Here is a 14,993-nt window from a genome sequence, read left to right on the forward strand (position 1 = left end):
CTTCCTTCTTTCCTCCTCCTATTCTATTCTATTCTATTCTATTCTATTCTAATTTCTATTCTATTCTATTCTATCTATTCTATTCTATTCTATTCTAATTTCTATTCTATTCTATTCTCCTTCCTTCTTTCCTCCTCCTATTCTATTCTATTCTAATTTCTATTCTATTCTATTCTAATTTCTATTCTATTCTATTCTATTCTATTCTATTCTAATTTCTATTCTATTCTATTCTATTCTAATTTTATTCTAATTTCTATTCTAAATCTTGTGCTTTCTCAACCTTGGGCACTAGAAGCTGTGTGGACTTCAACTCCCAGAATTCCCCAGCCAGCCTAGGGAATTCTGGGAGTTGAAGTCCACACAGCTTCTAATTCCCAAAGTTGAGAAACATGAGATTTTACATTTTGTATTTCAGGCAATAAACAAAGCCTTGCTGGGGATCAAGAGAGATCCCACCAGCTGGTGGGGCAAGAGCCCCCCACTCCAAACATAATCCTTACCATTTGATTCTCAGTCATCTGAACAAGCGGAATGGAAACCCACCCAAGGAAGGCTTCAGATTCACCCAAGTCTCTTTCCTAGGCCCGTCCCAACCTCCCCTCCCTCCCCCCCCCGGGGTCATCGGGGCTAGGAAGTCCTTTGCATTCTGCCCCCACCTGCCCCGCCCCCACCCACCCACTGACACCATCCCCCATGGCCACCAGGCACCTTGGTGCAGGGAGTCGGTGCTGCTGTTGGCAGGGCTGGGGGTGCCGGCCTCCGAATGAGGATCTGGGCTACTCTCGAGGTTGCCTCCTTCCGATCTGCAAATGAAGAGAGAGAGAGGGAGGGAGGGAGACGGATGAAAACAGGCAGGTGGGGAGCAAGGAGGACGGGCGGAGGGCGAGATTTCGTAGCAGCTGAGAATCCTAGATTTCACCTGGGCGAAAGCAGGTTTAACGGTGCTCCCGCCCATCTTTGCTGGGGTCTGGATAGAGGCCCCACAGCGCTATCAATACAGCAGAAATGCTGGAGCTCTCCTAGGGAAGAGCCAAAGCCAGGTGAGCAAAGTTCTTAAAGCCAGGTGAATCCTGGATGCTCTCTGGCCTTGGCTGTTTTCTTGCAGGCCTTTCACTGCCAAACTAGGGACCATCATCAGTGCTAGGAGAAAGAGGGATTGGAGGAGGAGGAGGAGGAGGAGGAGGATGGCGTCCATGGTGCTGTCTGAGCTTGGCAGTTTTCTTGCAGACGTTTTATGACCCAACTGGGTAACGCTATCAGTGCTGACCAAAACTCAAGAGAGCACCAAGGAACCCCACAAGTTCAATCCTGAGCTACAGCCATTTCCTTCTATCCGTCCTTCAGCCAGGGTTTCTTAACCTCGGCCCTCGTTGAGAAATCGGGACTTCAACTCCCAGAATTCCCCAGCTACAAAACGAAGTCCCGGCGCCCCGAACACCTCACTTCTACAGCCAGTTGTGGCCTTGAACAGAAAATAAAAATGGATGTGGTTTATTCCGAGAGCAGTTCTCAAAAGCCTCACCTCTTGGGAAGGCCGCATCAACCTTTTGCTCCTGCCCCCCAAAACTGCATTTTTCAAAGCCGCAGGTGCCGTGCACGACTCACCTGGGGAGGCACTGCTGAATCTCCGCTATCCAAGCGGCTAATTGCTGTTCGTCTCCAGCCTGGAATATTATTTCGGTGGTCGCATTTACCTATGGGGCAGGGATTTGGGGGCAAAAGTGAGGCATTAATCCCACCGCAGAGGCAACCCTGATGGGGGATTTCTTAATGAATTTTAAATTGGAATTTTAATTTTATATTGTCTTTTAATGAGCAACTGTGCATTTTTATCGTTGCGAGCCGCCCTGAGTCCTTGGAGATAGGGCGGCATATAAATTGCATTGTAAATAAATTATAAATAAACCCTCTCTAGATAAAATGGGGTGGGTGACATGGATGACTTCTCAGGGGGGGAGGGTCTCCTCTAATCCCAGAAGCACATTTCAGCTCTCTTAAGTGAAAAATCTGTGTTTTCAGCCAGGCAGGTGAGGGCCACTCGAGTTGGGAAAAGCATCTCTTGGGGGGGGGGGGAGAGGGTTGCAGACAGTCCCCCTCCAGCCCACCTCATGACCTCTGCTATTTCTGGGGTTCACGGCTCCCCACCTGCATTGCAGCAGCCCCCTCTGCTTTCTGGAGAGAAATCCTCTCCCCGAGCACAGCCATCCATGAAGGTCCCAGAGCGCCAGGTGGAGAGAAAACCTCACCTGCTCCCTGCTTGTAGCCATGGGGGAAGGAAGCCTCTCACCTTGACCACAAAAGTGTGCACGTGGTCGGGCATCTCCAGCCGAGTGCAGGCCCGGGTCTCTTGGATGGCCACGCAAGGGGAGCGCAGTTTGGGCCTTGAGCTCTGCCGAAAGAGAAGGACAAGCCAGAGTGAGACACGGGCCATCGGGAGGCCTGGCTCTGTGTCTGTTTCTGCAACCAAGAGTCCTGGCACGCTGTTCTTGGCTCCGAGGGGCATTGAACCAGCTGCCGGGAGAGGATACGGAGCAAGCCTGGGCCGGGGTTGGCAGTATCAGAGCAGGAGATGCAAGCGGGACCCCCAATCTCTCCCCCCCCCACTCTCTCTCTCTCTCTCACACACACACATGGGCTGCATCCTGGCACAGCCTTATCTGGGCAGGGAGAAGCTTTCCTCGGAGTTCAACTTCATGTCAAAGCGGCAGGAAACTCTTTGGATTCCAACGTCTGCGAAATCCCTCAGGGAGGGAGGGCCAAATCCCTGCTTCCCTCTCCCCCCCCCCCCGAAGAAGAGGAGGGAGACCCGTGTCTTGCCCCCCCAAAAGGAGAACGAGGGGAGAGCAAGGGCCATCGGGAAGCCCAGATTAAAACCAGGGCTGGAAAAAATCGCTCTTGAGCAACGACGTCCGGCATCAAATTCCTTCCTAAGCCTTTCTGTCAACACAAAGAAAGACACCGCAGATGCTTAAAAGCCCTTTTTAAGCTCTTTTTTTTTTCCCCTCCCTGCTCTGAGGGCAGGTCTGCTTTTATCGTTTGTTCACCTGTTGTTGCCTCTGCTTAAGACGAGCTTCAGAACTGGCCCAGGGCAGGGCTGAACTGGTAAAACTGGGCAGGTTGGGAATCCGAGCCTGACCGTATCCGGGAGATTCCCAGGACATCCAGCCAAGAGGGCATCTAAGGCCAAATCCCAAATTCCAGTCCTATCAACAGCCCCTCAGCCTGCCTCGATTTCCCCTTTGGGAATCCAGCCCCTGCACTGCCTTTTCTGCCCTCTCACTGGAAGACCCACCAAGGGGGGGGGGGAAGGGGGGGTTTCCACCATGCAGGAAAGCAAAACTGCTAAAATAGATCTATTGATAATGTGCAGGATCCGATCGGTTCAATTCTCAGCTTTTGGGACCCTCAGCCATGCTGGGCTGGAGAGGAGGGGTGCAGCCAAGTTCCTTCAATCCCTAAAAGGGGGGGAGGGGGGCTCCTCAAATATCCGATTCCACCCCCATCTCTCTGGGTCTCAGCCACTTCTGCTCCCTGTCTGGGTCAGGCAACGTCCGTTCCGGGTTTCGCCTCCTCCTGGGGCCCATGAGTCACAGCCGGTTTGCAGTTTGGAGCCAAGTGCGAGAACAGCTGGGGGGAAATGGACTGGGGGGGGAGGGTCCAGATTAATCATGCGTTGGGGGGGAGGGGCAGGGAAACAGCTTCAGTGGGGAAGGCAAGGAAAGCTTCTTCCGTTTTGCAATTTATATCCACTCCGGGTTTGTTTCTCTTTGTTGGCTTCCAACAGGCTTGGCAAATTTTCTTACTGGAAAATCTGGTCTGAAAAATGTCTTTTATCGTGAAGGAAAAAAAGATGTGAAATCCAAACAGGATGAGGCCATATTTAAGGATCCTGTGTGCAGCTGAGTTGGGAAGCCCAGCGGACAAGCAGGCCCCGGAAAAATCATCTCTTCCAAAGATCCCTGCAAACATTTTTCCCCCAAATTCAGGAGGGCCCATCTGAATATAAGTATGGCCAAAACTTTTTGATTTGGTTTTAATCCCTGCAAGTAGAAAGCTAATGCCTCAGGGAAGAAATACCTAACTCTCTTGGTGCTCTTTTCCTTATGCACTTTTTTCTATTTGCACGTAAAGAGCTGTGTTCATTCAGAGGTATATTCTATACCCTAACCCTAACCTTCAACCGTTCTAAACTCTTGGGTGTGCTACCCAAATTTACATTTCAGTTCAAAAATAGAGAAAAGAACCCTCGAATAGTAGAGAAGGAAGGAAGGAAGGCAGGAAGGAAAAGGGAGAGAAAGAGAGAGAGAGAGAAAGAAGAAAGAGGAAGGAAGGAAGGATGGGAGAGAGAGAGAGAAAGAAAGAATTAGAGAAAGAAAAAAAGGAAGGAAGAGAGAGAGAGAAAGAAGAAAGAGAAAGGAAAGAAGGAAGGGAGAAAAAGAGAAAGAAAGAAGAAAGAGGAAGGAAGGAAGGGAGAGGGAGAGAAAGAGAGTTAGAGAAAGAAAGAAAGAAGGAAAGAAAGAAGGAAGGAAGGAAGGAAGGAAGGAAGGAAGGAAGGAAGGAGAGATGGAGAAAAAGAAAAGAAAGGAAAAGAAAAGAAAAGAAAAAAAGAAAAAATTTCCCTGGGCCCCATAAGAGCCCTGGGGCTTTTGCAGTTGCTCCTCCAATCGGAATCCCGAGCCACAAAGCCACCGAAAACTCGGGAGCTGCCGTGTTTGGTGGCGAGAGATAAAGAGGCCGGCCTGCAGCCTGAACAGATGCCCTGCAAAAGGGAACAGAGCGTCCTCTGGGTGCGCAAACATCCCAAAACATCCCGACGGCAAACAAAACAGCCCCAACGGCCAGGGAGGGAAGAGGCGGCTCCTCCGCCAAGGGGAAGAAGCAGGGCGACCGACCGAAGCGAAGCCCCGGGAAGAGTCAGACGAGTCAGAGGCACAAAAGGAAATTGGGCATCCATTATCTTCTTTCCAGCCTGGGCTTTCGAAGAAGCGGGCAAAGGAGCAAAGGGACTTCAACGACTGGCCTGCATAAAGTTAACCGTTTCCAATTTATTTGGGGATCGCAACCCCCCCCAACCTCATTCCTAGCCCGAGTGTCGCAATGTCTCCCCAGCCAGAGCTGATAAACGAAACCTTCTCAGGCCCCAATGTGTGGGACTCCCTCGTCCCTCATCCCCCTCTGCCACCACCACCCCTTGCAGCCCAAGGGAGAGCCAAGAGCCGGGGGACCCCCTGGGCTCCCCAATGGAAGGGGGATCCTCAGAGAGACCGTCCAAAGACCACCACCCCTGCACCCAGACCACCTCCAACCTCCGAGCGACCCAGCATTGCGGCACAGGAAACAGGATGTCCGAGAAGCCAAAAATGCACTCAAGTTTACTCTTGGGCGCCGGGAGAGACTGTTTTCCAGGCCTGCTCAGCGAAATGTGTCAGCAGCCCCGGCTGATTGTCTTTGGCCCCCAAGAATTTATAGGCATTTTCTTGGAAAACAGAATTAAACCAGGGTCTAACAACAAACCTCCTTTAAACCACAGCCATCGCTCTGCAGGAGGAGAGTCGTGTTAATCTATCTGTTGGGATCGTTTCTCCTTCAGTGTCTTTTAATCATACGGGTAATCCTCGGCTCACAACACTTCACTCAGTGACCGTTTGAAAAGGGGCATCGGCAGCTGTAACGAGTAACTGGGGGAGCCATGGACGGACAACTCAAAAGCTGACCCATATATATATATTTTTTTTTAATATAAGGGAGAGGCGAGGAGTGGACATAGCAGATCATGGAAAGTGATTCTTCTAAACCAAGGCGAGTATCAGGACTACAACATCCATCATTCCAGCTCTCTAGAGCAGGGGTCTCAAACCTTGGCAACTTTAAGGCTGGCGGGCTTCAACTCCCAGAATTCCCCAGCCAGCTTTGCTTTTGGGTTTATTTGTGACTTAATTCAAGCTTTGCTGGCTGGGGAATTCTGGCAGTTGAAGTCCTCCAGGCTTAAAGTTGCCAAGGTTGGAGACCCCTGCTCTAGAGAGCCAGGTGTGTTCACAGCTGCAACCGTGACGAAGATTATGGTGCAGGATCCAATCTGGGTCGGTCGGTCGGTCACAAGAGCAGAGGTTCAGTCTTCCGAGCTTCTGGACTCGTGCTGGATCCCATCCTCCAAAAACCTCTCTCTCTCTCTCTCCCCCCAAAATGGAGAAGTCCAAAAGTTTGGACGAATAAACCTCCGGTCCCAGTGACCGACTGGATCCTGCAACATGACCCTGGGACACGTACCGTCTATCTGCCTTCGTTCGTGAAAATTATGGCCGTTCTTTGGAGGACCTTTAGCCAGAAACGGAGGCAATCTCCCCGGCCGAGGAGGAACCGCCATGGCTGACCAGAGAGACTGAAAAGAGGCTCTTGTGGGCCAGAAGCCAAATTCAATTTCCGGGACCTCCAAGCGGGGTTTGAGAAAGATTTGTCTGGAATCCTGGCATCCGAAACGGTTCTGGGAAAAGCGCTCAGAGGCCTCCCTGGTCAAATATTTCGGTTCAGAAGTCAGCCTCCCCATCCCAGGGTTAAGCATGACAGCGGGAGGAAGCCAAGGGGGGGGGGCTTCTATCAGCTGCACTGATGCGTCTCGTTTCCCCAAAGAAAGGCGGTTTCCAGCAATCCTAGCCTGAACAGGGAACAACACAACCCAGCATTGATAGGGACCCTAATGAGCAGCAGTTGATAGAAGTTAGAACCGGCCTTTTCTCTGGGAGCAACACCGTACCCCACAAGCATCCTGGGGGATTTGTGGCCCTCCGGAGACTTTCTCCTGGGTTTTCTTGGCAAATAGGAATAGGTATAGGATGGGGTGGGGTGGGGTGGGGTGGGGCGGAGCGGAACGGAACAGAATAGGATAACAGAGTTGGAAGGGACCTTGGAGGTCTTCTAGTCCAACCCCCTGCTTAGGCAGAAAACCCTACACTAGGGGTCAGCAACCTGCAGCTCTGGGGCCGCAGGTGGCTCTTTCACCCCTCTGCTGCAGCTCCCTGTCACTCAAAATATACGTCACAACTGCCAATGTGCAAAACCCACCAGCACGTGATTTATTGAGCTTTTCAACCCCTGATAGGCCAACCATGGATAAATCCAAGAAAAGAAAAGTTTCAGAAGAAAACAGAACATTTACTTCAACTACATATGCTAGTTTTGTGGCCGCTCAAGAAATTGTTCAGGCACGGGAAGGGTTTTGTGGCTCCCGGTGTTTTCTTTTCTGTGGGAAACGGGTCCAAATGGCTCTTTTGAGTATTTAAGCTTGCAGACCCCTGCCCTACACCAACTCAGACAAATGGTTATCTAATCTCTTCTTAAAAACTTCCAGTGGTGGAGCATCCACAACTTCTGGAGGCAAGGAGTTCCACTGGTTAATTGTTCTAACTGTCAGGAAATTCCTCCTTAGTTCTAGGTTGCTTCTCTCCTTGATTAGTTTCCACCCGTTGCTTCTTGTCCTGCCTTCGGGTGCTTTGGAGAATAGCTTCGCTCCCTCTTCTTTCCAGGGTGGTGGGCTGGCCTTTGTCCAACCCACCACCCTGGACAGGCTCCGACGTCCAACTTAAGCAGAGGAAGGCCCCTAGAGCCAGGCCTTCTGCCTCCTTTCCAAGTCCTGCACGCCGGATGCTGAACCAGGGGGGACGGGAGGGTGGGGGGACGGCTACAAGCTCCCTGCCCTCCGTTTGTTCACCAAGAGCCTCCCTGTTGCCAAATCAATACCGCTTATGGAGTTAGTGAGGGTGCGTGCCCAGCCTTGCCCCGAGCGTGCCCAAGAAGCAGGCAAGTTGGAGTCCTCGGCTCGGCACTGCACTGTGTGTCACCTCAGAAACCGCTTTTGGCCACGTGTGTTCCTGGGAGCGGAGGAAAGGAACTAATTCGAAGAAATGGCAATTCAGAGAAAGAAGAACCTCGAGGCTCTTAGAACTGGAAATGGGGCACAGAGAGAGAGGGGGGGGGCTCACGAAACGAGCCAGAACACACGAAGTTTGCAAAGAACGAAAGAGGCCTCCCACTGATAAGAAGCTTGTGGCACGCCAGGACACGCTTTCTCCAGGAATCTGAAGGACGCCGTGAGTTTGAGAGGCTCTTGGGTGGCACAGGCGCCCTTCGCAAGCGACAGGTAGCTCACATACAAGGATTTCCTACAAGATACCCACAGCACAGCCACAGTTCCTCCCTTAGGAGTAGTATGCCAAGTTTCTAGTCCTCTCCGCCTGGTCCTGGAACCTCTGAAGCCAAGGCAAAGGTGGCAGCAGCTGAGCTAATGCTATTTATTCGTCCCAAGCATGGGAATTTTATTTGCACAATGGAGCAAGCTTACTTGGTGTTAACTTTGGTGAGAAGATATTTTTTTAAAAATTACTTTATTCAGCCCATTCAGAGGTCCAGGCATTGACAGGTGCCAAAATCAAAACCCAGATGACATGTGTGATATGAACGTACAGGATCCACCCCGATTAAGCCACGGAAGAAGATCCCAAAAGGAATCTCTGTCATTCCTTCCACGTGCCTTGAATAACAGAATCATAGAGTTGGAGGGGACCTTGGAGGTCTTCTAGTCCAACCCCCTGCTTAAGCTGGAATATCTACACCATTTCAGACAAATGGTTGTCCAATCTCTTCTTAAAAGACCTCCAGTGTTGGAGCCCCCACAACTTCTGAGAAAGAGAAGAGAGGCTGGAGGACTCGGCACAATTCACAGCAATCCCGGAAAGGCGATTGCAAAGTCAGATCAAGGACGCAGCCTCCGTTGACTGCAAAAATTCCCCAGGGGGTCACAGCCAGCAGCAGCCAGCTAGACAAAAGGGCCTATTCAAGTCTTTAGAGCTCATAACCTCCTTGCATTTTAAAGATCAAAATAATTATTTTTAAAAAATCATGAGCGTTTTTGCATAATAATTTCACCCAAGAAATATCGTTTAACATACGTACATACGTCTGTCCGTCTGCATATTTTGCCAGTTGTGCACTGAATGGGGTCAAAACCCAGAATAACATTATAATAACATCCAATGCGAGGGTCTCCAAGCTTGGCAACTTGACGACTTGTGGACTTCAACTCCCAGAATTCCCCAGCCAGCAACGCTGGGAGTTGAAGTCCACCCGTCTTAAAGCTGCCAAGTTTGGAGACCCCCTGATCTAATAGATGGATTTACCAAACGGGCTGCTGGAATTTGCACGATGCCCAGCTAGGATGGAGGGCAGGGAGAGGTGTGGGTTCAACGTGTCTGCTCTCCCCTCCCCGAAGTCTCCCTCCCTTCAGTCTCCTGCACCCCTTCCCCTTAACATGGAAGGTGAGCAGGTGGATTTCACCTACGGATGCTTTAAACAGTTTCAAAAGGTTGTTAGTGTTTTTTTATACTTTCCCTGTTTGGGGTTTTGGTTGCAACCCTCTTAAGGTCGAGTAATTAGCAAGACAGAAATGAGTAACGCAATATAACTCTTGAATGTTTAAAAAAGAACCAGAAAGTTGAAAAGAAACTTCCCCCTCAAACAGCCAACATCCCACAAAAGCCTGCCTTCCTTCCTTCCTTCCTCTTCCCCTCCACTAACTTATCCAAACAATAAAAATAAATCTGTTGGGGGGTTTTTTTGCTTAAAAAAAGAGCATTTCAGGGCCTTTAAATATTCTGTGCCGAAGGCAATTCCAAACTTTCGAAAATGCAAGGGAATTTCCCTTTCGCAAGGATGAAAAAAATGCAGAAAGCAAAATAATTTTCCCCATGCTGGTGTCCCCGATGTGCTGGACTATGTCCCAGAGGGGCAGCCCTTGTAGCCTCCAGATGTGCCGGATTACAACGCCCATCCTTCCCAGCCCGCACAAAAGAGAGCAGCAATGGCACATCTCCCAAAGAAAGAAACCAGGTGGAGAAATCTGAAGGCCTCAGAGGAAGAGGAGGCCAGCGAGTTTCTCAGCCTGGATAGGAAGGAGTTGATATTGGGTGTTGATCTTCTTCAAATCGGAAAAAGGAAAGACGAACAAAAACCGCACAACTTTCATTCTGCTCAAGAGCAAAACGTGTTATGCTGCTGCTCAATTCTCTGTCAAAACAAAACCATTTTCAGGGAGAATATTTCATTGTGAAAAAGGAAAGAAGAAAGGAAAAAAGGAAGAAAGGAGAGGAAAGGAAAGGGAAGGGAAGGGAAGGAAAAGTTTTATAGATTGATTGCTTTTTCATATGGCACCTTTGCATCACCTCTCGATAAAAACGCAAGAGATAAAAAACCGATAATTTTATAGACAATAACAGCCGTAAAAAAATTCAGCCATTGGGAGCCCTTGAAAGCCAGAGGCAGTTGGTGGACCTCGCTCCAAGGGCCAAAGGCCTCCGGGCGGATTAAAAGTCCACTTTTCTTCAAATTAAAGCAGATTTGGAAACGAAAGCCGGGTGGGGGATGGGGAAGCTGCACGTTTTCGCCTTTTTTTTTTTTTTTTTGGCCAACGGGGAGTCCCGAGCCAGCCCCCCCTCCCTCCCTCCCCCTGGCCTGCCCTCCCCGACTTCCGCCGATGCTTCTTCCCACCAAGCACATGACTGCATTCAGCCCCAGAACACAGGAAACAGATGGTGCTGGTGTGTGCATCCCAGCCGAAGGAAGACAGATATGCAGGAAATCAGAACAACAAGAGCAACAACAACAAAAAGGGAGCCAGATCTGGAGAAAATGCGTCCTCCCCCCTCCCCGGTCGCCCTCCCCCAAACTGATCCCCAGGCAGTTGTGCAAGAGGAGACACCGCCGGATGAAGCAAAATGCTGAGACAGCAAAAAAAGATTCTTCTCTGTGTGTGTGTGTCTGTGTGTCTGTGTGTGTAGGAAGACAAGAGAGGTGTGTGGTGGTGGGGGGGGGGAGAAATCAGCCAATTGGGAGCAAACATCCATATAGGTGGCAAGGGAAGCCACAGGTCCCGTGTCTTTGCAAGGAGGGAGGGTGTCTCCAAGAATCAGACCCTGGATGATGGGCCACGGAGTCCCTAGCAGGAAGAGGTAGCATACGCAAAAGGCTTTTGAAGGATGGGGGGGAGAGCTTTCTGGGGGAGCTTCCTGATTAGGTGAGGGGGGGGCAGACCCTAAAACTTGTCTGAAAACTTGCAGAGGGGTGGGTGGGGGTAATCTGGAGGGTAGGAATCCCCATTAGAGGCAATGACAGAAGGAAGGAAGGAAGGAAGGAAGGAAGGAAGGAAGGAAGGAAGGAAGGAAGGAAGGAAGGAAGGAAAGAAAAAGAAAGAGAGAGAGAAAGAGAAAGAGAAAGAGAAAGAGAAAGAGAAAGAGAAAGAGAAAGAGAAAGAGGGAGGGAGAATGAGGGAGAAAGAAAAAAAAGAAAGAGAAAAAGGAAAGAGAAGAGAGAAGAGAGAGAAGAAAGAAAGAAAGAGAGAGAGGGAGGGGGAAGGAGAGAGAGAGAGAGATTAAAGGAAGGAAGGAAGGAAGGAAGGAAGGAAGGAAGGAAGGAAGGAAGGAAGGAAGGAAGGAAGGAGAGAGAGAGATTGATTGATTTGGAGAGCAAGTATCCTCCAGCCAGGTTAGACTAGTAAACCTGGAGAGCAACTACAAAAGCAGCGGAGAGATTTCGGGAGGGCTGGGGGGGGGGAGGATTATCCACTATCTGAGTTCCTCCCTGCTGACAAAATCCCGCCAGGCCTCCCGAAGGCCACGAGAAGCCGCAGTGTCGCTTCTCAAAACGTTCCTGGAAGGAATCGCTGAATTGCTGCACACAAGATAATTTCGAAAGGACGCAAATGTTGAGCTCTGTTTCCGATACCTACAGGAAGTGTTTCCTCCGTCACACGGGGTGGGGGGGCTAGTTCAGACTCTGCAGATTAGGACGTCTCGGGCTCCAAAAATTCGTTGGTCAAATAAAGGATAAAACTGATGGACTTCAACTCCCAGAATTCCCCAGCTAGCAACGCGGGGAATTCTGGGAATTGAAGTCCACATGTCTTAAAGTTGCCAAATTTGAAGATCCCCAGTCTAAAGTTAGACCAGGCAAGACTTGCAAACTTTGCAAATGGGGTGAGAAGCCGGAAGAAAACAAGGAAAATGAAGATATTCCCACATCTGGTGCTTCGTGAAACGGCACAACTGCTTTGAAAGTGTTTTGAATCCCTTTGCATTCAACGAAGGCACAACAGAGTAGGAAGAGGCAGGATCACAGCTTTACCAGCCGCCACTCTGGACAACAAGACAGGCAGCATATAAGTTTAATAAATAAGTAAAAATGCAGTCAAAAGAAAGTACATTTAGCAAACTTGCAGAGAGAGAGAGAGAAAGAAAGAGAAAGAGAGAAAGAAAGGGGGAGGGAGGGAGAAAGAAAGAGAAAGAAAGAAAGAGAAAGAGAGAAAGAAAGAGAAAGAAAGAAAGAGAAAGAGAGAAAGAGAGAGGGAGAAGGGGGCACCCCTTTGCCTAATTTCCCAGTTCCCCCAGTGTCCGGCCATACCAATGCCCCTCGTACTGGACTAAGGTGATACCTGCCCTGCCTGGCCCACTGCCCCTATTAAGCCGCCAACATTACAAAACTCTGAATTTTCCTCCCCACTTTTGCAAGCAGGCTAAAACCATCCCTTATGCAAACTTTCCATAACTTCATGGTGTTATAACAACAAATTGTAATATCCACTTTGCGCCTCGGGAGACTGGAATTTTTTCCCCAATAACCCACGCATGCAAACAAGACAGGGAAAGCATTTTTTTCCTGTGTGCGTGTGGGGGGGAAGCCTGGAAAACTGGCCCCCACCGCACTCACCCACCCACAAAAGGCAGGAGTTAACAACTCTCTCTCTCTCTCTCTTTTTTTTTTTTTTTTCCCTTTTTCTTCTAGCGCCCCTCGGAAAACAACCAACCAGCCAAGCAAGAAAACATCCAGTTCACACACCCTTGGGTAACCGAGTTTCCAAAATAAGCAGCCAGGGTGGAGTGGGGGGGGGGGGAATCTTCAGCCATGAACGTCAGTCCGTGTGGTTAAGAGAGCCGGGTCCAACCTTCCCTGCGAGCCGCCCTCCCCCTGCCCCAAACGTCCTCAACCGGAAATGACCAAGGATGGAAAAAAGTTGTGGTTTAATAAATGACAAAGCTTTTGACACATCTTGCCTTGCTTGGGCTGCTTGCAAAACTCCGCAAGGAAAAGGCACCCAGATGACACAACGCCCCGAAGCCCTGGCAGCCTTCGAAGAAAAAGGAGGGACCTCACGGCTGCCCCGAGAGAGGAGGAGGGTGGCAGGTGAAGGCAGCTCCCAGACCAGGCATCAAAGCTAGGCTGGGCCTCCAGGCTTTGCCATAAAGCAAGGATCTCCACCCCTGGCGACTTTAAGACTGGTGGACTTCAACTCCCAGAATTCCCCAGCCAGCAACGTGTTGATGGCTGGGGAATTCTGGGAGTTGAAGTCCACAAATCTTGCTGGCTGGGGAATTCTGGGAGTTGAAGTCCACCAGTGTAGCTGGCTGGGGAATTCTGGGAGTTGAAGTCCACCAGTGTAGCTGGCTGGGGAATTCTGGGAGTTGTGAACTTTTCTGCACAAGCTCAGCAGCGTTTGGAGAAACAGAGCCCAGCAGACTCTCCTGACCCACCGCAGAGTGACAACGTGGCACAGAGGGCTGAATCTGAACCCGGGACATGCCCTTCCAACAACATCTTGCGCATTCAAGAATCAAGGTGGATTTATAATGCAAAGTCTCGTTCTTCGGAGCCGAGCAAGGCCTGCCTACCCCCATTTTAAGCCACGAAACAACTGTGGCTTGCAAGCCATGACCATGATCCAACAATGCCGCTAGGGTCACTAGGAGTAGTAGACACGGAGATGTCAAGCAAAGGGATTTGGGGGGGAGGGGGCTTTGAAATCCGCAGTCTAAAGTAAGGGGTGTTATTTGGGGCACAGTCCGAGGGGAAGCCCACCGTCTGGCCCTCAGAAGGCCTCAATCCCTCATGCCATGAGTCAACCATGCAAGGAAGGCTCCTCCAGGATCTCAGATGGGCCTTGAGGGCCTCCAGGACGCTAGGAAACGGTGCGGAGAAGGAGGACAGGCGTGTTTTGAAGACGACAATCCATTTGCTATGGAAAAGGGAAGGAATTCTAAGTCTCGGATGGGGGTCACCAAGAGTTGTGGGTGGGGGGGAGGTGAAGAGGAAGAGTGAATCCTCTTTGACCCCCAGGGTGAAGAAGTCGCTTCCCACCACACTTTCTCCTCCTCCTCCTCCTCCACCTCAACCTGCCTCTGACCAGAACATCTGGATGACATAAACAACTGCAAATATTTCCATAGGAAACGCAGATGTTCCTGGGAATTTCAGCTTGGCTGTAAATACTACATTGGAAGCTAGCAAAAAATGGACAAGCCAGACCTTGAATAGGTTGGGGGGAGGATGTGGGGGAGGGGGGAGGGAGGAAAGCTTTCCTGGGGTGGCTGAGTCCAGCCTCCATCCGCTGCATTTGGGGCTGGGGTGGGACGGGGTGGGGGCTCCAGAGATGCTGAAGGCAAAGCTCCAAGGCCTGTCCTGCTCCAGCCCTTCAACTTTTTATCTTCCATCCTGGAGAACCTCAAGGCCACCAACGGAAGAAAACAAAAAGCAAAAAAACCCCAAAAACTGGCTTTGCAAACTTTGCTAGACTTGAGTTGTGCAAACGAGTAATATTTGAAGTCTCCAAACGCCGAAGAAAATGCCTTCAATGAATTTCGGAGAGGATGCTTGTCACAGACGTTCCTCTTTTGCTCGCCTCTCAAAGAAAATATGCTAACTTAGATTCGGTTGCAGGGGTGAAATTTCCGGGCTCTGCTACAAAACGTGACCATCCCATCGCTGCACTTTTATCCACGCACAAAAATCAGGTCAGGCTCTGTGTGTTCCTCTCTTTGCAACGCATTTCCAGAGAAGTGTAAAAGCGCTCTCTCACAACAGAACAGAATAAGAGAGTCGGAAGGGACCCTTGGAGGTCTTCTAGTCCAACCCCCTGCTTAGGCAGGAAACCTTACACCACTTCAGTCAATGAG

General features: G+C 50.2%; 1 protein-coding gene across 4 annotated transcripts in view; it reads right to left on the minus strand.

Moving 5' to 3' along the window:
* Positions 1–14,993, minus strand: part of SH2B3 (SH2B adaptor protein 3) — a 30,388-nt gene that overhangs the window by 5,484 nt on the left and 9,911 nt on the right. For all 4 annotated transcript variants that reach the window (XM_060691947.2, XM_060691945.2, XM_060691948.2 and 1 more), the window contains exons 3-5: positions 2,291–2,392; positions 1,609–1,697; positions 712–806 (exon numbers count right to left, since the gene is read on the minus strand). In XM_060691947.2, the coding sequence (XP_060547930.2) occupies positions 712–806; positions 1,609–1,697; positions 2,291–2,392 (286 nt within the window). The remainder of the gene's footprint in view (positions 1–711; positions 807–1,608; positions 1,698–2,290; positions 2,393–14,993) is intronic.

The sequence above is a fragment of the Pantherophis guttatus genome, chromosome 17 (assembly GCF_059756535.1).
Source record: "Pantherophis guttatus breed Tessera chromosome 17, ASM5975653v1, whole genome shotgun sequence".
Lineage (NCBI taxonomy): Eukaryota > Metazoa > Chordata > Lepidosauria > Squamata > Colubridae > Pantherophis > Pantherophis guttatus.